This window comes from Schistocerca piceifrons, chromosome 8, assembly GCF_021461385.2.
Source record: "Schistocerca piceifrons isolate TAMUIC-IGC-003096 chromosome 8, iqSchPice1.1, whole genome shotgun sequence".
Taxonomy (NCBI): Eukaryota; Metazoa; Arthropoda; class Insecta; order Orthoptera; family Acrididae; genus Schistocerca; species Schistocerca piceifrons.
Window position 1 is genome coordinate 291689161 of NC_060145.1, and position 24840 is coordinate 291714000.

General features: G+C 44.1%; 1 protein-coding gene across 1 annotated transcript in view; it reads left to right on the forward strand.

The window, feature by feature from the left end:
• The window catches only part of LOC124712280 (cytochrome P450 6k1-like), a 66021-nt gene that overhangs the window by 23437 nt on the left and 17744 nt on the right, over nt 1-24840 (forward strand). The window contains exons 4-5 of the mRNA XM_047242574.1: nt 15155-15414; nt 20739-20877. Of these exons, the coding sequence (XP_047098530.1) occupies nt 15155-15414; nt 20739-20877 (399 nt within the window). The remainder of the gene's footprint in view (nt 1-15154; nt 15415-20738; nt 20878-24840) is intronic.

A 24840-nucleotide genomic window follows, 5' to 3' on the forward strand; every position in this document is an offset into this window, starting at 1 on the left:
TTTTAACTATTGAGCTACATTCATGTACTGTAACATCCGTGTACAAACCACCCAGTGCGAGGTTCAAATTTACGGAGCCTGGAAATTTCCATTCAAAAAACATTAAAGTTGTACTAGGAGATTTTAACTGTCACGGTCTCGCATGGGGTTATAAAGAGACAAATGACGATGGCGAAATGCTGGAGATCTGGGCAGACCAGGCTAAACTGAGATTGATACATGACCCAAAGTTGCCTGCATCATATAACAACGGAAGATGGAAACGAGGATATAATCCAGATAACATCTTTGTCTCCGAAAAGGTATCCCTGCAAACTGTAAAGCAAATCGAGGACCCAATTCCAAGATCGCAACACAGAGCAATATCTTGCTGCATTACTGCATTAATCAAATCAGATGTAATGCCCTTCAAGAGACGATTCAGTTTCAAAAAAGCTCATTGGGAACTTTTCACAGAGGATCTTGACAAGGAGATCTTGGAAATTAAACCAGAGATACAATCATATGAAACTTTTATGGACCTTGTCAAGAAAACCTCTCGACGGCGCATACCTAGAGGGTGCCGCACCCAGTGTATCGCTGGACTCAATGGTAGCAGCAAGGAATCTTTGAAAAAGTATGATTAACTGTACAATAAGGACCCCCTCTCAGAGGAAACGATCCTGACAGGTGAGGTACTGATGTCTGGCATCTCCGAAGCGAGAAAGGAAAAGTGGTGTAACCTCCTACAAGAGACGGACATGAAGCACAGCAGTAGGAAGGTATGGAAACTGGTCAAAAGTCTCAACAACGACCCAATAGAAACACAACCAAATTACAGTGGAGTTACACCTGATCAGATAGCTCACCAACTACTCATGAACGGAAAAACTAAAAGGAAGATCAGGAATGGCAAAATTAAAAGAAAATTGAACGAAGAGATTAGCTTCCTAGCTCGCCCCTTCCTTATTCAGGAGCTACAAGATGCCATCAAAGATTTGAAAAACAATAAGGCCGCTGGCCGCGGCGATCTGAGACCTGAGCAAATTAAACATTTTGGACCGGGAGCACAAGCATGGATCCTAGAGCTAATGAATAACTGTATTACAACAATGCAAATTCCTAAACTGTGGAGGAAAGCTCGGGTTATTGCGTTATTAAAACCAGGGAAAGACCAAGCTGAAGCTAAAAATTTCCGGCCTGTCTCACTGCTTTGTCATTTATTTAAAGTGCTGGAGCGAATGATCCTCAAACGCATAGCTGCTTATGTGGACAAAGCCCTCATTAACGAACAAGCTGGATTTCGACCAGGAAAATCATGCTGTGGCCAAGTCCTTAATCTCTCACAGTACATTGAAGACGGCTATCAGAGAGGAGAAGTAACTGGGGTCGCATTCCTGGATCTCAGTGCTGCGTATGGCACAGTTAACCGTAAGTTGCTTACCCAGAAAGTATATAATGTCACTAAGGACTACACCCTTTCTATGTTCGTGCAATGCATGCTACAGAACAGACGCTACTATGTAACCTTACAATCTAAAAACAGCCGATGGAGGACACAGAAAAATGGACTTGCACAGGGTAGTGTCTCGGCTCCAATATTATTTAACATCTATACCAATGATCTTCCCATCAGCCACTAGACACGAATGTTCATATATGCTGATGATGCAGCAGTGGCCACTCAGGATAAAACCTTTGAACAAGTGGAGGAGAATCTCACAGGAGCCTTAACAGAACTTGCTACCTATTACGACGGCAATAATCTCAAACCAAACCCTAGTAAATCTCAAGTATCCGCCTTCCATCTTAGGAACAAACAAGCCAAACGGAAACTTCGAGTCATGTGGCAAGGGGAAGAGCTGAAACACACAAACACCCCAAAATAACTGGGAGTAACACTGGACAGAGCACTCACTTTTAAGCAGCACTGTCACAACACTAAAAAAAAGGTCTGTGCCAGGAACAACATACTGCGGAAGCTAACAGGTTCATCGTGGGGAGCTCAACCACATGTTTTGCGCACCACGGGTCTGGCGCTGAGTATCTCAGCAGCGGAATATGCGGCGCCAGTTTGGAGGAATTCTGCTCACACTAAGCAAGTTGACGTCGCCGTAAACGAAACTGTAAGTATTGCCACAGGATGCCTCAAACCAACTCCCACAGACATCATTTGTCCCATCATAGGCATAGCACCACCCACTATTCGCAGGCAAGTAGCCGCCGAGATCGAAAGATCAAAACAAAAGAATGATCCTCGACACCCGCTGCATATGCACCGAAAACAACGTGTCCGGCTGAAATCCCGCAGGAGCTTCATTGAAATTACTGAAGAGCTCGCCACCAAGCCCGTCGCAAGGCGGCTATCTCTTTGGGAAGAAATGGTGCCACACTCCACAATGGAACTACTTGAGGAGGGATCTGCAGGATTTCAACTACCTTTTGCAACTTGGAGGTCATTAAACCGGCTGCGCACTGGAGTAACTGGGTGCAAATGAAACCTATTTAAATGGGGTTACAGTGATAGCGATGGGTGTGAATGCGGAGCAATACAGGACTTGGACCACCTACTGATTTGCCCAGATATGTCTATAACATGCACTAAAGATGATATTTTGAAAGTCAATGACAAAGCAAACTACGTTGCTAAGTACTGGGAAGGGAAGATATAATTGGTGCATCCGGATACGGAAGAAGAAGAAGAACCAGAGAGTTAGTTCATCTGAATCGCAGTCTCTCTTGTTGGTAGGTCTAGCAGAATTGCTTGGAGTTATTTGCAAAAAGTAACATGTACTGGCGGTAAAATACGGTTAATATCATATTCGTCCTGAATATCTGACCTTATGTCACAACCAAGAAACCCCTGATTCTTTAAAGAATCAAACCGATTTATAAAACGCCTTCAAACGACTGATTACACCACAAATTATTTAATTCGTTAAATATTTGACGTTAAGCATGTAAGAAAGAAAAAAGTTTAGGAAAGGTTTGAAATTATCCCTAAAGTTTGTTGGAAGTCGCTGAGTGCTCTCATTATGAAACACTGGGTGAGTATAATCTGGGTAGTTCCCGCTTCATGCACCACAATGTGTAAGGCGTCATACCTACGGAACTACGTATTGTACAATCATATAATTTTGCAGCTAAACTGATATCCAAAATTAAAGCAACAAAAGGAAATTCAGCAAGGTTGCCTCTATTTTGCCACAAAACAGTGTGAACAGCTGATAGTAAAGTACAGCCGGCAGCTGTGGCCGAGCGGTCTAGGCGCTTCAGTCCGGAACCGCGCTGCTGCTACGGTCGCAGACTCGAATCCTGCCTCGGGCATGGATGTGTGTGATGTCCTTAGGTCAGTAAGGTTTAAGTAGTTCTAAGTCTAGGGGAGCCATTTGATCCATTTTTGATAGTAAAGTACACACATCAAAACAAGATTTGCATCACCTTGGTTCCGAGAATTCCGGAATCTGCGCAGAAAATTAGAATAGAGATCAACATAAATATCATTTACGCCCTTTTTATTGCTCATGAAAACCGCACATTGCTTGTTGTACCACCATACAGCGAGACCTTCAGAGGTAGTGGTCCAGATTGCTGTACACACCGATACCTCTAATACTCAGTAGCACGTCCTCTTGATTGATGCATCCCTGTATTCGTCGTGACATACTGTCCCCAAGTCCATCAAGGCACTGTTGGCCCAGATTATCCCAGTCCTCAACGGCGATTCGACGTAGATCCCTCAGAGTGGTTGGTGGGTCACGTCGTCCATAAACTGCCCTTTTCAATCTATCTCAGGCATGTTAGATAGGGTTCATGTCTGGGGAACATGCTAGCTACTCTAGTCGAGCGACGACGTTGTCCTGAAGGAAGTCATTCACAAGATGTGCACGATGGGAGCGCGAACTGTCGTCCATTAAGACGAATGCCTCGCCAATATGCTGCCGATATGGTTGCATTATCTTTCGGAGGATGGCATTCACGTATCGTACAGACGTTACGACGCCTTCCATGACCACCAGCGGCGTACGTCGACCCCACATAATGCCTCCCCAAAACAGCAGAGGGCCTCCGCCTATCTGCACCCTCTGGACAGTGTGTCTAAGGCGTTCAGCCTGACCGGGTTGCCTCCAAACACGTCTCCGACGATTGTCTGGTTGAAAGAATACGCGACAGTCATCGGTGAAGAGAATGTGATACCCATCCTGATCGGTCTATTCGGCATGTTGTTGGGCCATCTGTACCGCAGTGCATGATGTCGTGGTTCCAAAGATGGACATGGCCATGGACGTCGGGAGTGAAGTTGCGCGTCATGCAGCCTATTGCGCACAATGTGAATCGTCACATGACATCCTGTGGCCGAACGAAAAGCGTTATTCAACATGGGGGCGTTGCTGTCAGATTTCCTCCGAGCCGTAATCACCACTGCAGTAGTAGTCCTTGGGCGGCCTGAGTAAGGCATGTCGTTGGCAGTTCCTGACGCCGGCCGTTGTGGCCGAGTGGTTCTAGGCGCTTCAGTCCGGAACCGCGCTGCTGCTACGGTCGCAGGTTCGAATCCTGCCACGGGCATGGATGTGTGTGATGTCCTTAGGTTAGTTAGGTTTCAGCAGTTCTAAGTTCTAGGGGACTGATGACCTCAGATGTTAAGTCTCATAGTGCTCAGTGCAATTTGAAAAATTTTTGAGCAGTTTCTGTCTCTCTGTATCTGCTCCGTGTCCGAACAACATCGCTTTGGTTCCCTCCGAGACGCCTAGACACTTTCCTTGTTGAAAGCCCTTCCTGGCACAAAGCAGCAATGCGGACGTGATCGAACTGCGGTATTGACCATCTAGGCATGGTTGAACTACAGGCAACACGAGCCGTGTACCTCCTTCCTGGTAGAATGACTGGAACTGATCGGCTGTCGGACCCCCTTCGTCTAATAGGCGCTGCTCATGCATGGTTGTTTGCATCTTTGGGCGGGTTTAGTGACATCTCTGGTCAAAGGGACAGTGTCTGTGATACAATACCCACAGTCAACGCCTGTCTTCAAGAGTTCTGGGAACCGGTGTGATGACAAACATTTTTTCGTGGGTGTAGAAACAATGTAATGAATACAGAACGCAAACCACTCGAACATGTATAACGATAGACAAAAATGTTCTTCGTTTTTTCCCAACTGAACAGGTGGAGGAGGAGGAGGGAGGAGATTAGTGTTTAACGTCCCATCGACAACTAGGTCATTAGAGACGGAGCACAAGCTCGGGTTAGGGAAGGATGGGGAAGGAAATCGGCCGTGCCCTTTCAAAGGAACATCCCGGCATTTGCCTGAAGTGATATAGGGAAATCACGGAAAACCTAAATCAGGATGGCCGGACGCGGGATTGAACCGTCGTCCTTCCGAATGCGAGTCCAGTGTCTGAACAGGTTTGCGCTCACATTCTGATACCTGGTTAATGTACTCAATATGGGGTATGACCACCTCTGGCAGCAGTACAGGCCTGACAACGACGGGACCTGCTGTGAATGATGTCATCAATCTCACGTTGAGGCAGTAAAGCCCATTCTTTCTACAGAGCTGCTCGCAGTTTTGGTTGCTGGATGCTTACGTGATGCAGGCCGTCCCTCGTGCATTCCAGACATGCTCTATGGGATTCAAATTGGGAGAGCGAGCAGGCCACGCTACGTGCGCTATCTCTAGCGTTTCCAAGAGAACATCAACCACCCGTGCTCTAATAAGGTCGAACATTATCGTCCATCAGTACGACGTCCGGGCCCACAGCACCTCGCAACAACCGCAGATGAGGTCCGAAGATCTCGTCACAATACCTGACACCAGCTAAACTTTGCCGTTTCACCTGTAAAATTTCATGAAGAGGTGTTCGTATTGTAAACAAAATCCCTGCCCACACCATTGGAGGTCCTCCTCGGTCTCGGTCTCTTTCCACAATGTTTTGGTCCCTCCAGATACTGACCTGTCGAGAACCATTCTCCAGACTAAACTGGGACCCATCTGTGGAAACAACATTGGTCCACTGTTCGAACGTCCAGGTAGCATGTTGATGACTCCTCTTTAGGCGTCCCCGTCTGTGAAGACGCGTCAGAGGTAGACATACAGCATGTCTCCGACAGTAAAGGCCATTCTGCTCAAGCCCTTTGCACACCGTTTGCCTCGATACAACACATCCAGTAGGTGTTGCGAGCTCATATGCTAGTTGCCATGCAGTACTATGGTGGTAAAGTCATACCCTTAGAGCCAATTAACGGTTCTCTCTTCTGAAGTCTCACGTGGTCGGGCTTGCCCTGGTCTTCGGGATACAGTTTCAGTCTCTATAAACTATCGCCATATCCGAGAAACAACAGAACGATTCACATCAAGCCATCGGACCAAATCAGTTTGCGACTGTCGTGCTTCCTGTCTTTCTACGGCCCTCCACCAGAGAGAGTCCGGTAGGCATCTGCACCGTCTGTGACTAACTACACAGCGATTGTGGATGCGCCGCTACCTGGCAAACGCTACCTCGTGTCATAGGTGCCCTGATGTCATTGTTGGCATCATTATCCGTTGACTGGAATGCCATCTTCCGTGCAGAACACGACCGTGCGGGCATCTGGTTGTCAATCAATACGATTATATCGTGGATTAGACACAGGACGGGCAATTAGCGGTTTATTGTTTAAATTTTGGCTACCAACGTACATTCAGTAACATATATAGATACTGTCTCCAAAATGTGTTGCGAATACAGTTATTAATAAAGAAGTAATGAATGCCGGCCGGTGTGGCCGAGCGGTTCTAGGCGCTTCAGCCTGGAACCGCGCGACCGCTACGCCCGCAAATTCGACTCCTGCCTCGGGAATGGATGTGTCTGATGTCCTTAGGTTAGTTAGGTTTAAGTAGTTCTAGGGGACTGATGATCCCAGATGTTAAGTCCCATAGTGCTCAGGGCCATTTGAAGTAATGAATTAAGACGTCATGCCTCACGTTAAAGTTTTACTTCCGGCCATTTGAAACAGAAGCTATACTAAAGAGCCAAAGAAACTGGTACACCTTGATTATGTCATGTAGGGCCTCTCGAGCACGCAGAAGTGCGGCAACAAGACGTGGCATGGACTCGACTAATGTCTGAAGTAATACTGGAGGGAACTGACACCACGAATCCTGCAGGGTTGTCCATAAATCCATAAGAGTGCGAGGAAGTGGAGATCTCTGCTGAACAGCATGTTGCAAGGCATCCCAGATATGCTCAATAATGTTCACTTCTGGGGAGTTTGGTGGGCAGCGGAAATGTTGTGACACGGAAGTGTTCCTGGAGCCACTCTGTAGCAATTCTGGACGTGTGAGTTGTCACACTATCCTGCTGGATTGTTCCAAGTCCGTCAGAATGCACAACGGACATGAACGGATGCACTTGAGCAGACAGGACGCTTATGTATGTGTCACCTGCCAGAGTCGTATCTAGACGTATCAGCAGTCCCACATCACTCCAACTGCACACGCCTCACACCATTACGGAGCCTCCACCAGGTTAAACAGTCTCCTGGTGACATGAAGGGTCAATGCATTCATGAGGTTATCTCCATAACCGTACACGTCCATCCGCTCGATACAATTTGTAACGAGAATCGTCTGATCAGGCAACATGTTTCCAGTCATCAACAGTCCAATGTCGATGTTGACGGACCCAGGCGAAGCTTAAAGCTTTGTGTGGTGCAGTCATCAAGGGAACACGAATGGGCCTTCGGCTCCGAAAGCCCATATCGATGATTTTTCGTTGAATAGTTCGCACGCTGACACTTGTTGATGGCTCAGCACTGAAATCTGCAACAATTTGCGTAAGGGTTGCACTTCTGTCATGTTGAACGAGGTTCTCCAGTCGTCGTTGGTCACGTTCTTGGAAGATTTTTTTCCAGCCGTAGCGAAGTCGGAGATCTGATGTTTCACCGGGTTCCTGATTTTCGCGGTACACCCGTGAGATGGTCGTACGGGAAAATCCCCACTTCATTGCTACCTCGGAGATGCTGTGTCCCATTGTTCGTGCGCCGACTGTAATACCACGTTCAAACTCACTTAAATCTTTATAACCTGCCACTGTTGCAGCAGTAACCGATCTAACAACTGCGCCAGACACTTATTGTCTTATATAGGCGTTGCTGACCGCAGCGCCGTATTCTGCCTATTTACATATCTCTGCAGTTGAATGCGCAAGCCTGTACCAGTTTCATTGGCGCTTCGGTGTAGTTTTTCACGCATCTAAATGTCTATGACGTCATGTTATGAACTATGAGTCGCATAATGATACAATTTCGCATATGTCGATACTGTCTTCAAAATGTGTTCTGAAGAGTGTCATTAGTAGAGAAGTAATAAGTTAAAAACGTCGTGTCTGCTGCTGAAGTTTTACTGTATAAACACCAGAAAATGGAAAATGTAGTCAGCGATAAACTTTTTTCCTGTAATTATTTTATGGGGGGGGGGGGGGATAGCAGGGAGAAAAAGTTTCGGAAGAATTTGAAATTATGTGTAAAGTTTATCGGAAGTCGCTAAGTGCTTCATTCTCAAATACTGGATGAATAAAGTCAATATATTAGCGTTCTGTCAGTTAGCTGCTTCAAGATAAACGATTCTAACAGTAGTACTTGTTTTATTGTGTTAAACTTTTAACATAAAATTGTACAGCTTAATGAGTAGATTGTAACAGAATTTAATTTTTAAATCTGGTCAATAATTATGCGCGATACTGAAAATCAAATTTTTGTTGCTTCCAGAAGCGGTGGTTGGTTCTGGGTTCATGGATAGTCATTTAGCAATATCAATGGCTTTTCTTCAAATACATGACTTCATGTTTTATCAGTAGGTCTTTTCTGCTCTGAATAATAACGTGGGACATTTTTTGAAAACTTCTTATTACACTTTCTAAGCTAAGTATTTTCATACTTCTTGTGCTGAAAAACGCCAAGGGTTTATCACCTGTCAAATTCATACCAACGTGACGGATACTGAGTGGTTTAATTCATGTGATGAATTTTGTAACCTCTACAACAGCCGCCAAATGTGAGTGTTGGGATTGAAAATCCCATCAAATCTGAAATTCGTTCTGTAATATGTTTATTGGTAAAATCTTAAGCTGTTCACACATAACCTAAACAACAGTGACTTGACACTCTCATACGGTGTAAATGGAAAGAAGCATAGTCCTTACTAACGACTTAATTAGAACGATAGCATCAATTTAAATGCATTTAACAGATTTAAATTATTCATCGATAAAATGCAGCACTGTTACGTACTTTGTTTGGAAGTAGCATGCACACATTACGTGATCAAAAGTATCCGGACACCCCAAAAACATGTTTTTCATATTAAGTGCATTGTGCTGCCACCTATTGCCAGAAACCCCATATCAGCGACCTCAGTAGTTATTAGACATCTTGAGAGAGCGGGATGAGGAGCACTGCGGAACTCACAGACTTCGAACGTGGTCAGGTGATTGAGTGTCACTTGTGTCATACGTCTGTAAGCGAGATTTCCTAAACATCCCTAGGTTCACTGTTTCCGACGTGGTAATGATGTGGAAACGTGAAGGGACACGTACAGCACAAAAGCGTACAGGCAGACCTCGTCTTTTGATTGACAGAGACCGCCAACAGTTGAAGAGGGTCGTAATGTGTAATAGGCAAACACCTATCCAGACTATCACACAGGAATTCCATACAGGATGAGGATCCACTGCAAGTACTATGACAGTTGGGCGGGAGATGAGAAAATTTGGATTTCATAGTCGAGCAGCTGCTCATAAGCCATACATCACGCCGGCAAATGCCAAACGACGCCTCGCTTAGTGTAAGGAGCGTAAACATTGTACCATTGAACAGTAGGAAAACGTTGTGAGGAGTGACGAATCATGGTACACAATGTGGCTATCCAATGGCAGGCTGTGAGTATGGCGAATACCTGATGAACATCGTCTGCCAGGGTGTGTAGTGCCAACAGTAAAATTCGGAGGCGGTGGTGTTATGTTGTGGTCATGTATTTCGTGGAGGGGGCTTGCACCCTTTGTTATTTTGCTTGACACTATCATAGCACAAGCCTACATTGATGTTTTAAGCACCTTCTTGTTTCCCACTGTTGAGGAACAATTCGGGGATGGCGATTGCATCTTTCAACACGATCGAGCACCTATTCATAATGCACGGCCAGTGGCGGAGTGGTTACACGACAATAACACCCCTGTAATGGACCAACCTGCACAGAGTCCTGCCCTAAATCCTATAAAACACCTTTGGGATGTTTTGGAACGCCGACTTCGTGCCAGGCCTCGCCGGCCGACATCCGACATCGATACCTCTCCTCAGTGCACCACTCCGTGAAGAATGGGCTACCATTCCCCAAGAAACCTTCCAGCACCTGATTGAACGTTTGCCTTCGAGAGTGGAAGCTCTCTTCAAAGCTAAGGGTGGGCCAACACCATACTGAACTCCAGCATTACCGATGTAGGGTGCCACGATCTTGTAAGTAATTTTCAGCCGGGTGTCCGGATACTTTCGATCACATAGTGTATAATAAAGGAGCCTACATCTCTCCTCCACTTGAATGTATTTTAAGAGAATATTTTATTTGTTAAATCGAAAACGAGAACACAGCCATCGATATTTCGTGCACGTAAATTTTTCTTGTCTAACTACACTACACGATTAAAAACGATTCGGGCATCTATTAGTGCAAATTAGTGTGGTGTGTTTCCACATTAAGCCATAATGACGGCTTGAACTCTGCTGGGGACACTTTCAGTGGGGTGTCAGTCTCAGTGGTGGAACTACTGCTCATTCTTCCTCACGATCTGAAACCAGAGAAGGTGGTGATGTTGGACGCTAGGGCGTGGGGCGAAGTCGTCACTCTAACTCATCCCAAAGGTGTTCCATGGGGTATAGGCAGGAATCTAGGCAGACCAGTTTATTTTAGGAATGTTGTTTTCCACAAATCGTCGCCTCATGGATGCTGCTTCATGACAGGCTGTACTGTCATGCTGATAAATCATGGTTTCCGAACTGTACGTCTACTGTACGCAGTATATAATGCTGTAAAATGTGTTAGTATCCTTCGAGATTTAGGGTTTTCTCAAGCGCAATGAGGGAACTACACCCTAACAACGAAAAACGGCCCACCATACTGTAATACCACCTTGTCCGTATTTCACTGTTGGCACTGCGTATGATAGTCGGTAACGTTTTCCAGGCATTCACCAAACTCATACCCTCCAACTGGTTGCCCCAGGGTATAGTGTGATTCATCACTCCAAATCACTCATTTCGAGCCATCTATTGTTCAGTGGTGTCGCTCTTTACACCACCTCAAATGTCACTTAGCGCTGGATACAGAAATTTCTGGCTTATGAGGAGCTGCTCGGACATTGTACCACATTCTTTTACGTCCCTACGCGCAATCATAGTGCTAGCTGCTAGCGGGACTATTGGTAATACTTCGGAACTCTGTAGCCGCTCTCCTTCGATCTGCTGTAATCGACTTCTGTGACGTAAGACGTCGACGGAGCAGCCACAATCATCTTCACTCTAATGGCGACTGAATTTTGCGTTTTCATCATAATAATTAATGTTGACTTTTTGCACAGTCGAGCACCCTTCATTTTTTACTGCATTACCGAGGACAAGATAGTTAATAATGTCTTTGGATGTACGTTATTATTTCAACTTCCTATTTCCGACGTTACTACTTACCCGCACTGTTTCTGATTTTGTATTATTTCTGTCCGATTGGAAATGAAATGGTAAATAGCTTTTAAGTCACTATTTACGCTTCGTAATAATTAATAATCGAACTTCCCGTCATCCAGAGATAAAGCTTGCAGCTTCCTATGATTATCATTGACTAATACACACGCTATTGTGGAAATCACTTTAGTCTTTTATTAACAACATTTATTAATTATTAAATGATCATGAATGATTTCGCTTTGTGTTTAGAGGGAAGGAGGGTTGATCCTACAATTACTCTCAGCAATTACGGCAGCTAAAATATTCGTGATTTTTATAGTTCGTCACTCAAAGATATTATAACAAGGACTATCGTCCATCACAATACTTCGATGCAGTCATTCGTACGCCTTTACTTTCACAAATCTAAGTGTCCAATTCCGTTCTTATACTCAGTTTAACGTCGCTTCGTATAGTCCACAGCACCTGTTATCGATTATTCGGCATGTAGCAGAGTTTAATACTGAGCGCTACTTTCTCTCGCGCACCCAATTAGATATTCTTAATCCGTAACCTAACGGCTAAAATCTACCTAGACCTCAGTGTAACTTTCAGCCTAAATCTGTCCCGTATAAAGTAACTGTAGTCACTTTTCTTGCAGTTTAACAGAAGTGCCCTGATCCCTTGCGTAGCATATCGCACGGAAATGCCAGCCAGCTATATCGCACACCGCAGCTACGTAGACTTATTCAGTGCGCAGAAAACAAGACAAGGCAACTAACAATACCCGCGCATGGTTTATGTAGTATAATTTAGAAATAAAAGTAGTCGCGTTGAACCCTCTTTGATATCCCTGAGGCGCTACTTTGCTGAGGGCGTTATTCTGATGAGAGATTGTACGTCGATAATTTTAATTAAAACTTTTTCAGTGCTATTAATTATTTACGATATTATCGATCAAATGGTTCCAGTGGCTCTAAGCACTGTGGGACTTAACATCTGAGTTCACCAGTCCCCTAGAACTTAGAACTACTTAAACCTAACTGACCTAAGGACATCACACACATCCATGCCCGAGGCAGGATTCGAATCTGCGACAGTAGCAGCAGCGCGGTTCCAGACTGAAGCGCCTAGAACCGCACGGTCGCATAGGCCGGCTATTATCGATCACCTCTCCCCTGTATGAGAATAAGCCATAATACTGTTCTCAATTAAAAGAGCGGTTACAACTCGCAAGAGGTTCCTTCCGCTGATTTCATGCGGTGCTTTACAACCACTCTCTGCAATGGACGATGGACCCTGTCCGCCAGTGCATGTGCTCTGCCTAGTCTTGGCTGAGCTGCGGTTGTCCATTCGCGTTTCCACTTCACAGTCAGACCACCAACAGTCGAACTGCGCAGCTTTAGAAGAACTGAAATGTCCCTGATGAATATGTTACTCAGGTGACGCCCAATGACTAGTCCTCGTTCGAAGTTACTGAACTCTTCTGACTGGCCCATTCTGCTGTTGCTGCTTCTCTTGACAACACAGCACTATCCGCCTCGTGACATCTAGTGGACAATTCTGCATTGCATAGGAGTGATTCCTTACACGGCTCGCAGACATCTGAATACATTCGCACTATTCCATGTATTCCACTCGACGCAGACAGTTGGGGTACACTAATTCCGTCCTGGGGGGTACGGGGTGGCGGCAGGAAGGGCATTCGGTCACCCCTTAACCGTTAACATGCCAAATCCGGTTAACAATGGCTGACCGTGCGTAGCTGCGGGACAAGGCTCAAGCGATAGAATTGTCGGGATCTGTGCGCGAGGTATATGGTGGTGGCTGCTGAACCGTCTCAAAGTCGTCCTCGAAAACCGGTTCTCTAAATTTCGCAACAGGATTTCGTGAGAACTAAGTCGTCTTTTCTTTCACAATGACTTCCCATTAAGTATCTATAACATTTCTGTTTCACTTTCATAAGGGCTATACCTCCTTGTTACGACCCTGCCATTGCGTCTTAGAATTCGTTCGATGTCTATTCGTTATGCCTGCTAGGTAAGGTCTCCAAACTCTGGAATAATACTTTGCAATTGGTCAGACTGTCGCCTTGTGTGAAATTTCCGTACAGATATACCGCTCTTTTCCAGAATACTTTCAACAAATTTTTTGTCTCCCATTCGCCTTCCCTTATAACGATTTCACATTCTCTCCACATTTCATATCGCTTCATAGTATTACTCACGAATAATTATACGACGTGACGTTTTTAGTTTAGTTTTAGTTATGTCATGTTCCGTAAATCATTTTCCCGATTATTTTATCGATATGATGTGGATCAAGTCAGATTAAAGGATATATAAATACACGTGAATAGTGATAATATTAATATTACTGAAGTTTTTAGTTCTACACATGCAACTACATTTAGAGGTATAATTTTTTTCAACCATTTCTGAAACAGAAGCTCGTCCACGTAGTAGAAGGAGTTGTCCAACACAAATGATTTTAAGCTAGATTTAAAACTTGATCTGCTACTTGCCAGACACTTTATGTTGTTGGGCAAATGATCAAAGATTTTTGTTGCTGAATAATGTACTCCTTTTTCAACAACTGACTGCTTCGATAACGGATAGGAAAGATCATTTTTCCCTCTAGTGTTGTACGTATGAACATCACTGTTCTTCGCGAATTGAGATGGATTATTTGTAACGAATTTCATTAGCAAATATATGTACTCTGATGGTGCAGTTAAAAGACATAACTCCTTGAAAAGGTGCCTACATGACGTCCCCGGGTGAACACCACTAATTACTCTCACTGTTCTCTTTTGTGCAATCAATACTTTATGTCTAAGTGGTGACTTATCCCAGAAAACTATTCCATAAGACATTATTGAAAGGAAATATGAAAAGTACGTTAGGTGGCTGATCTGTTTATTACCAAGACTAGCGATTCTACGAAGAGCGAAAGAAGCTGAACTTAGTTGTTTGAGAAGCTCAGTAATATGCTTCTTCCAGTTCAAGTTGTCATCAATGTGAACGCCCAAAAATTTGGAGAAATCTACCCTGTTAACTGAGCACTGTTCATAAGCTACTTCAATTGTCAGTATGACTCTATTCGGTGTACTGACTGGATATAGTGAGTTTTTTTTCAAAATTAGGGGAGTGTCCATTTTCTGAGAACCACTTAATAATTCTTTGAAAGACATCCTTAACAATATCTTCAGCTGCTTTTTCTGGAATAGGATTTATTATAAGACACGTGTCATCTGTAAAAAGTGCTAGTTCCGCTTGCTGAACGTTAAGTGGGTGGTCATTCACATGAATAAGGAACAGCAGAGGACCTAAAATTGAACCCTGTGGGACTCCCTTTGTGATAACTCCCCATTCACTAGAATTTACCACCCTACCAACATTATTTGTGCTATTCAGCACAACCTTTTGCTTTCTGCTCATTAAATATGATTAAGTAAGTGCTCAAGACATTCTCCACATCGTTGCAGGTGAGGCCATTGACGTGTGGCAGTTGATGGCTCGGTACACGGCCCACGTGCTCTGTGCGATAGTGCTGGGGGCGGACGCCGGCTCCATGTCGGAGGCCAAATCGCCGATGAGAGAACACGTCATGAGCCTCACACGCAAAGACGTGCTAGCTCAGCTGTCCCTCGCCATCAGTCTCCTGGCTCCACAACTCTTCAAGCTGTTTCCCTTGACGTTTACATCCGAGAGGGAAGAGACCCTCCTCTACTTCTCCACCGTACAGGTACGAAAGCCTGCGATAGCCGAGAAAGCTAAAATGTTTTGTATGTAATGAACACAGATATAAATTTAACTGGAATACACTCTCCAAAATTCTGTAATTATCAGAAATAAAGTGTACGCACCAAATGGTTGGCTACGCCTTACGCTGCGTTCACAACGGTACCTGCAACGGTCGTCAGATTCCGTCGCCAGAAGTCGCCCGATAACATCAAACGACAGCTTGGTTACTGTGTGTCCGATCTCATTCGTCAGTTTTTGGCGGGATCGAGCAGGTTAGATTAGGTTAGAATCTAGTCTATATATGAAGTAGGTTAGATTTTAACCTCTACGGGTGGGATGGATACCAGGACGCCTCTGCGCTTCGAGACGAGTGCTACAATGCCCCGTTTGCTGTTAAAAAGATCCCGAATGAGTTATATCTGCCTCAAAAAGAACGTCTCGAATACCGAACCCTCTGTCATCATTTATTGGAATTAGCAGACAAGTTTTACGTAATACCCATGTATTACAAAAATATTAGGTTCACTAAAGATCTCTCCAAAGCACTTTATTCGGAGCATGGTTTATTTTGCTACAGAGGCAACTTCGGTGTATAACGCTTTTGCCAATAAGGATATCGTCATATAATGATTAATTTACGTGATGAAAGTAGATGTTTCTATTACGTGACGAATGGATAAAATTTGTATGTGAGTAAGCAAACATTATTTAATTAATGAAAAGTAGTTTAGCGGTTTCACAACAGCTCACTTTATTCTAAAAACGATATTTTAATGCAGCACTGGCAATAAGTATATTCAGATAGTCAGATTCTAGTGCTGGAAACTTCACTACTCTTTGAACACTTGTCTAGTGGATTTGAGAAAGGAGGTAACAAGCCTTCTGGTAGCTCTATTATTTCGAATTCAATGTAGCTTTTAATAATAAAAATCAATTATATTGCCCAAAGCATAGCTCCAGAATTCGATATCGAATAAATAAAAAAATTCGTAGTATTTGACGTGCAAGAGTGAAAACATTGGCTTTTAAATTAGTATTTAGAGGATGGTAAATAACATCCAACATATCACACAAAAACGTTGAAATTGTGCTTTTTAAAACACAGTATAGGCCTAATCATTGAAAGGACGTAATCGCCAGGAGTCAAATGTCAAACTGTCACTTTTAGTTTTACATGAGCCAGAATTGCATCTTTAATGTGAATATAGGATTTTTTAACACAGCTCAAATCACACTTCTAGGAAAGCATCAAAAACCTGTTTTGCTGAATTTATTTGAAGTTGTGCAGACATATGTCTGTTAACATTCAGTGACTGTCATTCAGTATATGTGTGAAAGACAAACACTGGTGGACTAAGGTGCTCTGAACACCTAAAGCACTGTATAGCGGAAAAGCATTCCTGCGCCATATTCGCAAATCATGTCATGGAACACAATAACCAGCCTACTGGCATAAAAGCAGTAACAGTTATCTGTAGACAGCTAATGTCCGCCTACACAGCCCCAAAAGATCCACTACAGTAACTTTAATCGTAAGATATACCATTCTTTTCACTCGAACAAATTATTTTTCTAACTTATAATCGACACATAAAATTTCTGATAAAGATTTTGCCTGCTTGTGGTTTTCAATAAACCTGCGATCTCAGTCCATAGATTCCGAGCTATATCCCGATTACGATATTTTTCATTCTCAAGACGCCACAAATTCCTCCTTTGACTAACTTACCAGTTTCCCACAGTCCATGTTTCGTATCGTGTCGGCAATTATGACCGAAAAAAAAAAACTGATTTGAACTGCACCGACTGTCGTCCGAAATCTGTACAGTCGGGCGATGAGATCGGCTACATTGTGACCGCGCACATAGTGGCGTATTGACTTGTAAAGATCGGATGTGTTCGGACGATGTTCGGACGACATCCACGAATCCACGAATATCGGTGCCACTCAGACCGCCGCCTTACACATAAATCAGAGTGCAGGTCGAGGGACGTGAACCGAAGGCAGTAACTGAGAATAGAGTGAGACATATTGTTGGATGTAAGGACCGCCAGTTATGCAAAAAACCGTTTTTTCCAAATTCCCAAACATGTTTCAGCACCTCTGTGCCATCATCAGTGGGTTTCTATTTTATTTAATCTGCAATACGAACATTTTTACTAAATAATAACAAAATTACGGGAATATTTAGTTCAATCAACAATTTGCTTCTTTTAGTTAATACCTTTACAATCAGTCTGCATGGTTTTTCAGGACCACTTGTGTATTATTTATTACAGATAGCTTGTCTTCTGCAACAAAACGACGTTGATGAGAAATTTTGTTGGGAGTTAACCTATCATTTTATGCTTTAAATGTAATTTAGTTTGTCACGGTGTTTCGTGCCTATATTCTTTTTACTTACTTTTTTGTGTGGCAAGCCCAGTTTTCTCATCGTTCTGAAGAGGCGTTGTGAAGCACACGTAAACGTAACACACATTTTCAGAAATATGGTCGTAAAAGCACTTTGTACTTCACCAAAACACACTGTAATCGTGGTTTTTTGTGTCCCAGCCCAGTCACGACCTTACATGCAACAATTTTAACTGCAAACACAGCAAGCACAAGGAACTGCAAATCCAAATGAATGAGACATGCACACGTCAAAAAAGTTTTGCATCACACCGGTTCCCAGAACTGCTGAAGATAGATGATGACTGTGGATATTGTATCACAGACACAGTCCCTTTGACTGTTCAGAGACGTCACTAAACCCGCCGAAAGATGTGAACAACCATGCATGAGCAGCGCCTATTATGGTTCGGAGGAAACTTGACAGCAACCCCATGCTGGGGAGGCATGTGGGGCCGACGTACGCCGCTGGTGGTCATGGAAGACGGCGTAACGGCTGTACGATACGTGAATGCCATCCTCCGACCGATAGTGCAACCACATCGGCAGCATATTGGCGAGGCATTCGTCTTAACGGACTACAATTCGCGCCCCCATCGTGCACATCTTGTGAATGACTTCCTTGAGGATAACGACATCGCTCGACTAGAGTGGCCAGCATGTTCTCCAAACATGAACCCTATCGAACATGACTGGGATAGACCGAAATGGCCGAGCAGTTCCAGGCGCTTCAGTCCGGAACCGCGATGCTGCTACGGTCGCAGGTTCGAATCCTGCGTCAGGCATGGAAGTGTGTGATGTACTTAGGTTAGTTAGGCTTAAGTAGTTCTAAGCCTAGGGGACTGATGACCTCAGATGTTAAGTCCCATAGTGCTCAGAGCCATAGATTGAAAAGGGCTGTTTATGGACGACGTGACCCACCAACCACTCTGAGGGATCTACGCCGAATCGCCGTTGAGGAGTGGGATAATCAGGACCAACAGTGCCTTGATGAACATGTGGATAGTATGCCACGTCGAATATAGGAATGCTTCAATGCAAGAGGACGTGCTACTGGGTATTAGAGGTATCGGTGTGTACAGCAATTTGGACCACCATCTCGGAAGGTTTTGCTGTAAGCTGGTAGAACATGCAATGTGTGGTTCTCATGAGCAAAAAGGGTGGAAATGATGTTTATCAGCATGTAAAACAAATTAAGGTATTAGGAAGTCTTCTCTGAAAGTACACTGCCTGCCAAAAAGGTGAAGCACGCAGAGGACACGTCGGATGTTGATGTAATTTCGTACACTTACACTCCATCGATGTATATGTAAATGATTGGCGTTGCAGTTCTCTGTGACGGGTAGAACGCCCACCGAGAGCATTAGTGTTACACACGCTTACGTTTTTACCAGGCTTGGTAGGGTATATAGGGGGCGTGAACAGCGTCATATGTTGAGCGATCACTTTGAATAGCACTGAGATGCCAAGTACTCGTCCGAGACAGCGTTATCAGCATCTGACAGAGTTTTAAAGGTTTGTCGTTATAGATCTCCATTTGGCCAACTGGTCGAATCATCTAATATGCAGATCTGTGGGGCATTCGGAAATGACGGAAACACTCTGTTAGCTGCAATCCGGTTTTTGTACAAGGTGTAGATAGCATTTTGCTACCTGCGTGCTATCGTTAATAATTCCAGTATTTCAAAGAGCGTACACCTGTCAAAATTTTCAAAAGTTTTTTTCTGAATATACAAGTGCTATAAATGTGTATTCTCATTTCCTCAACGTACCTTGTAGGTCGTAGCGTAAGATGGTGGTGGTTGTTGGGATGTTTAAGGGGGACTAAACAGCTAAGGTCATCAGTCCCCCACGTAGCGTAAGAATTGGTTAGCTTATTCCGATATTTCTTCCGAACCAAATTCATCTTTGCCTTGGTCGACTTCCACTAGTCGTCCAATCTTCCTTGAAATATTTCGTGTTAGCATTTTGCAATCATGTTTTAATCGTTCCATTTTCTACTTATGTTTCGCGTTACTGTTTTGTAATCATCCCTTATTAACTTGATGGTTCCGTAATGCTCACACCTATCAATAACTGTGTTCTTTATAATTGGGATTATTTCAGTCTTCTTGAAATTTGACGTTATTCGTCTGTCTCATATACCCTGTATTCCAGGTGGAATATTTACGTTCCAATGTGTGAAGCTTAAAGTTAGGAGGTAATGTCGCCTGCTCCAGAAGACATTTACGTCTCTCAGTGCTGTGCCATGCTCTTCTCGCAGTATTACATCACCTATCGTACCGTCATCTATTTCCTTTCCCCTACACATTCCTACTTTTCCATTTTGCGCTCCCTTGGTTCAAATGGCTCTGAGCGCTACGGGGCTTAACATCTGAGGTCATCAGTCCCCTGTAACTTAGAACTACTTAAACCTAACTAACCTAAGGACATCACACACATTCATGCCCGAGACAGGATTCGAAGTTGCGACCGTAGCGGTCGCACGGTTCCAGACTGAAGCGCCTAGAACCGCTCGGCCACACGGCCGGCTTGCGCTTCCCGTCAATCTCATTTTCACATGTCTGTATTCGTTTTTGATAATTCATTTGCTACGTGTTTGTATTTTCCCCTTTCATCAATTAAATTTTACATCTCTTATGTTACTCAAGTAACCCTACTAGGCAATTTCTTTGTGCCACTATCGTATGCCATGAGAGCGAGATGACTGAGAGCAGGGTGCGTACACAGACATAGAGATAATTTTTCTCTCGCTCAGTACGCCAAAGGAATTTCCCTCACTGCTTTATACTAGTGCCCTTTTCAAATGAAGTGTTCGTACGTCTTCTTTTTAAAAAATGTTTGTTTTTCTCACGTATTTAACTTTTGTGGTGACTTTTATACCTGAAGTACTCCTTCAGACTGCGATATAAAATGATACTTACTTCTTGCAGATGATGAACGAACGGAGGCAGAAAGGAATAGTCCGCGCAGACATGGTGGACACGCTGATGCAGCTGCGGACGTCAGCAAATAAGAAACAGTCCAAAAGCGGTGCCGACAGGAAGTCGTCAGCCGGTACAAATCATATGGGTATGAACCTTCACTGTCACCATTCCCCAGTTCTAGACGTGCTCTCACCTTCACATCAGAACCACACTACATATGGGTATGAACCTTCACTGTCACCATTCCCCAGTTCTAGACGTGCTCTCACCTTCACATCAGAACCACACTACTGCATTTCTACGCTCCTACCTCACTCAGTCATTCATTAATCGTGTACGATAGATTCCGTCAGAATACAGGACTTTCTGGTATCTGGGAGGAACCAATGCAATAAAAGTAAAAGAAAAAATAAAGAGCTCTGTATTAACAGTTAGTGGTCAGCTACTGTACGGGATATTACTTTACATCTCATAGTCGTATTTCACCCCACGGAGGGTGGTCCCAGGGATGCGAAGAGAAGCCAAGGATATGTAGTATATAGTGCAATAGTGTAAACATACTATATGGTACTGTATTGCAGTGCCATTTCTAATTGTAAATTAACATAGAACGCTAAATGTAAGACACCTGCGAAGATACTCTTCAATGGAACAGAAGGCGATGTCCAACAAAAAGTTCAGTCTTAAACTCTACTAAATTATCTACATGACATTTATGTACTCTGGTAGATTACTGAATAGTTGTGTATCCATGTTTCTGACTCCTTTCTGAACTAATGTTAAGTCCTTGTAGTCATTGTTGAGTTTTCTTTTGGTCCTAGTATTACATTCATGTTTTTCACTATTTTTTTGTAAAAACAGAAGTATTGGTAGGACAAAGGTAATTAAAAATATATATATTGTGAAGCAGTTATCTCAAGAAGTGTCTGCCAGATGTTCTTCAATGAACATCAGATATAATTCTTATAATATGCTTCTATTTTCTGTAAATACTATTCTTGTAATTTGAATTACCGCGGAAAATGATCCGATAACTTGTTAATGAAGTAATGAAGTATGCAGAATAAACTAGTTTCTTCATTTTTAAGTCACCTCTAGCTGTAATCATAGAAAGCATTTCATTAATGCTTAATGGGTCTTTTAATTGTTTATGATATTTATATAGTCCCAAAACCTAACTTTTTTACTTCTCGAATTTAATTATTTGTGAAACTTTTATAGATTATTGACATGTTCGAAAGAACAGACACCACTCATAAATGACTAAATAGGTTCGGACGGTCATTAATATCAATTCAGTGCGGATGCGCTTTCTCTCCTGAACTCTTACGGGAATGCAGCGACAGCCGGCCGCTGTGACCGAGCGGTTCTAGGCGCTTCAGTCTGGAACCGCGCTGCTGCTACGGTCGCAAGTTCCAGTCCTGCTTCGGGCAAGGATGTGTGTGATGTCCTTAGTTTAGTTAGGTTTAAGTAGTTCAAAGTCTAGGGGACTGATGACCTCAGATGTTAAGTCCAATAGTGCTTAAAGCCATTTGAATGCAGCGACTTGCAGCGAGCAAGTGTGGTAGAATGGGGTTGGTAAGTTAAGTAGTGTCCCACAAGATGGCCATCTGGGTCATACAGAGAGTGTGGTGTCACCGCCAGACACCACACTTGCTAGGTGGTAGTCTTTAAATCGGCCGCGGTCCATTAGTATACGCCGGACCCGCGTGTCGCCACTGTCAGTGATTGCAGACCGAGCGCCACCACACGGCAGGTCTAGAGAGACGTACTAGCACTCGCCCCAGTTGTACAGCCGACTTTGCTAGCGATGCTACACTGACAAATACGCTCTCATTTGCCGAGACGATAGTTAGCATAGCCTTCAGCTACGTCATTTGCTACGACCTAGCAAGGCGCCATTATCAATAGATATTTAACTTGTGATGCCTGTACCGTCAGACAGATGTACACCACTTGTGGATTAAAGTTAAGTATTCCAAGAACTACGTTCTTTTCTTTATAGGATAATTACTTTACCTTGTTCCAGACCTCACGCCAATCTGCGTGAGCTTAAAAGCGTGCATTTCGGCCTCCTCTAGCAACACGGTGTTGGCTCTTCTGCCAACACTTCAGAGAGCGTGCTCGGATAGTCGAAGTAGTTTTTAAGTCTGAGTTCGGCAGTGGTGAGGCGAGTACGTTTTGTCTACGTCTCACTTTTTGTGATACTTGCGAGAGGCTGCTCTTTATGTCTTAATTCACCGACCGTCATGGCGTTTTCCTATCGTCAAGCCACGATTAAATCAACTTTTCCTTGACATCATCAACGACCAGAAGCAGATGAAGTAGAATGGTTTATTCGGTACGATACGCCTCTCCTGCCGAAAGATCTTTTCGGGCTGTATTTTTCTATCCTTCGTGCCACCCTCCGTTTGAGGTCCTGTTTGACGTCATGGAGGCCGCCTTTCAACCTTATGGCAACGTCGTCAGTCACACTGCTAAATCGTGGAAGAGGTTTGAAGCCTGCTGTGTTCTCAATGGTGCGTGTCAGAATAAAACTGAACTGAGTACATCCTACTGCGCCCACTCTGAACCAGTCACACCTGTGTCGACTTCTCTAGACGTCACGATGGACGTTTTACCTGTCTCTCTACATTGCCACTGGAGTCAGTACCAACAGACAATGGCCATCAGCAACAACAAGATATCTGTCCCGACTCCAAGGTTGGACTTTTGGGAGCATGTTTCTAGTGATCGCCTGCATTTCACCTCGAGTTGCCTCGATAGTTTTTATATTTCCTGCCATACTGTTGGGGGATGCAGGCTGTTCAAGTCTGGCCCATTGCATTCTCTGACCATGGCACGTATGTCTGTGCTATCAGTCTGCCGTCAAAAGGTGTTGCGCGGCCTGGGGCCATTGAAACTGAACACGGTCCATCTTACTTCAATAGACGACTGGCACCTCATCGATACCACATAGACAGCTTGTCGTCGACGCCGTAACCCATACCAGTCTGCCCTGTCATGACGGGTCCGCTGCACAAAGCCTGCCCTCTACAAGGCGTTGATGGGTTATGAAAGGGAGGTCATGGCGTGGCGGCGACAAACCCAGTATTCTACGTCACCGTTCTTCGGGAATGTATTATGATGCCATACTCGACAGAGTATCAGGTGATGGTGAATCATGCCAAGCTACAGCTCACTGTCCTCTCTTTATTTCACCTTCAAGGAGTTGTGGTTAGGGCGTGCACACATGATGGGTTAGCCCAGGAGGGCCGTCTACATACCAAATGATAGTGGAATGGCGCCACCGTCAGAGGACTTTGATTAATGTTTTTACGACTGATGAAGGGCAACGCTTAGGTACTCAACATGATATAGGGTCTGCCCCCCACGCACATTACGTTAAGCTGTACCCTGCACAACGCCACCACCCTGCCAACATTACTGTGATCTCCCGACACTCCTATGGATGCAACAATGGATCTGCTTGCCGACATCATGGAGGATGAAGTCTATGATGCTATCCAGGTGGGTTCTACGAATGAGTAACGTGGCCCTGATGACTTCCGACTACAGTTTTATCGGAAATTTCGTCCCCTACTGGCTCCGATGTGGACGGAAATTTGTCGGGATCTTATGTCGCCTAACGCGCAGATTCCAGATGGTTTCCTCGACAATTTCCTCATTCTCATCCACAAGCCTCAGGGAACATCACGCGTATGCCATTACCGCCCCTTGACGTTGCTCAATAGTGATACAAAGATCTTTACTTGGCTGTTGGCTGCACAGCTGAAACGAATGGCCTGGTATATGCTTTCTTCTGATCAAACCTCCTTGGAAGGTGGCAATAACATTCTTACAACCTTCTGTCGCTATCATGACATAATCACTCTTGCTCACACTCATTCTGTGCCTGGACTTTTGTCCGTTCTTGACTTCTTCCAGGTGTTCGGATCAATCACAGCTACCTGGAAGCAATGCTCTGCAATACGGAATACATTGGTACCCCTGTCGATGTCGTAATGCGCCTCCTTCGTGGAGCGACGTCCCATACACTGTAAAATAGCAGTCTCACTTCTCTCATCTTGATCCGTCGTTCAGTTTGTCGAGGCTACCCGCTCTCGTC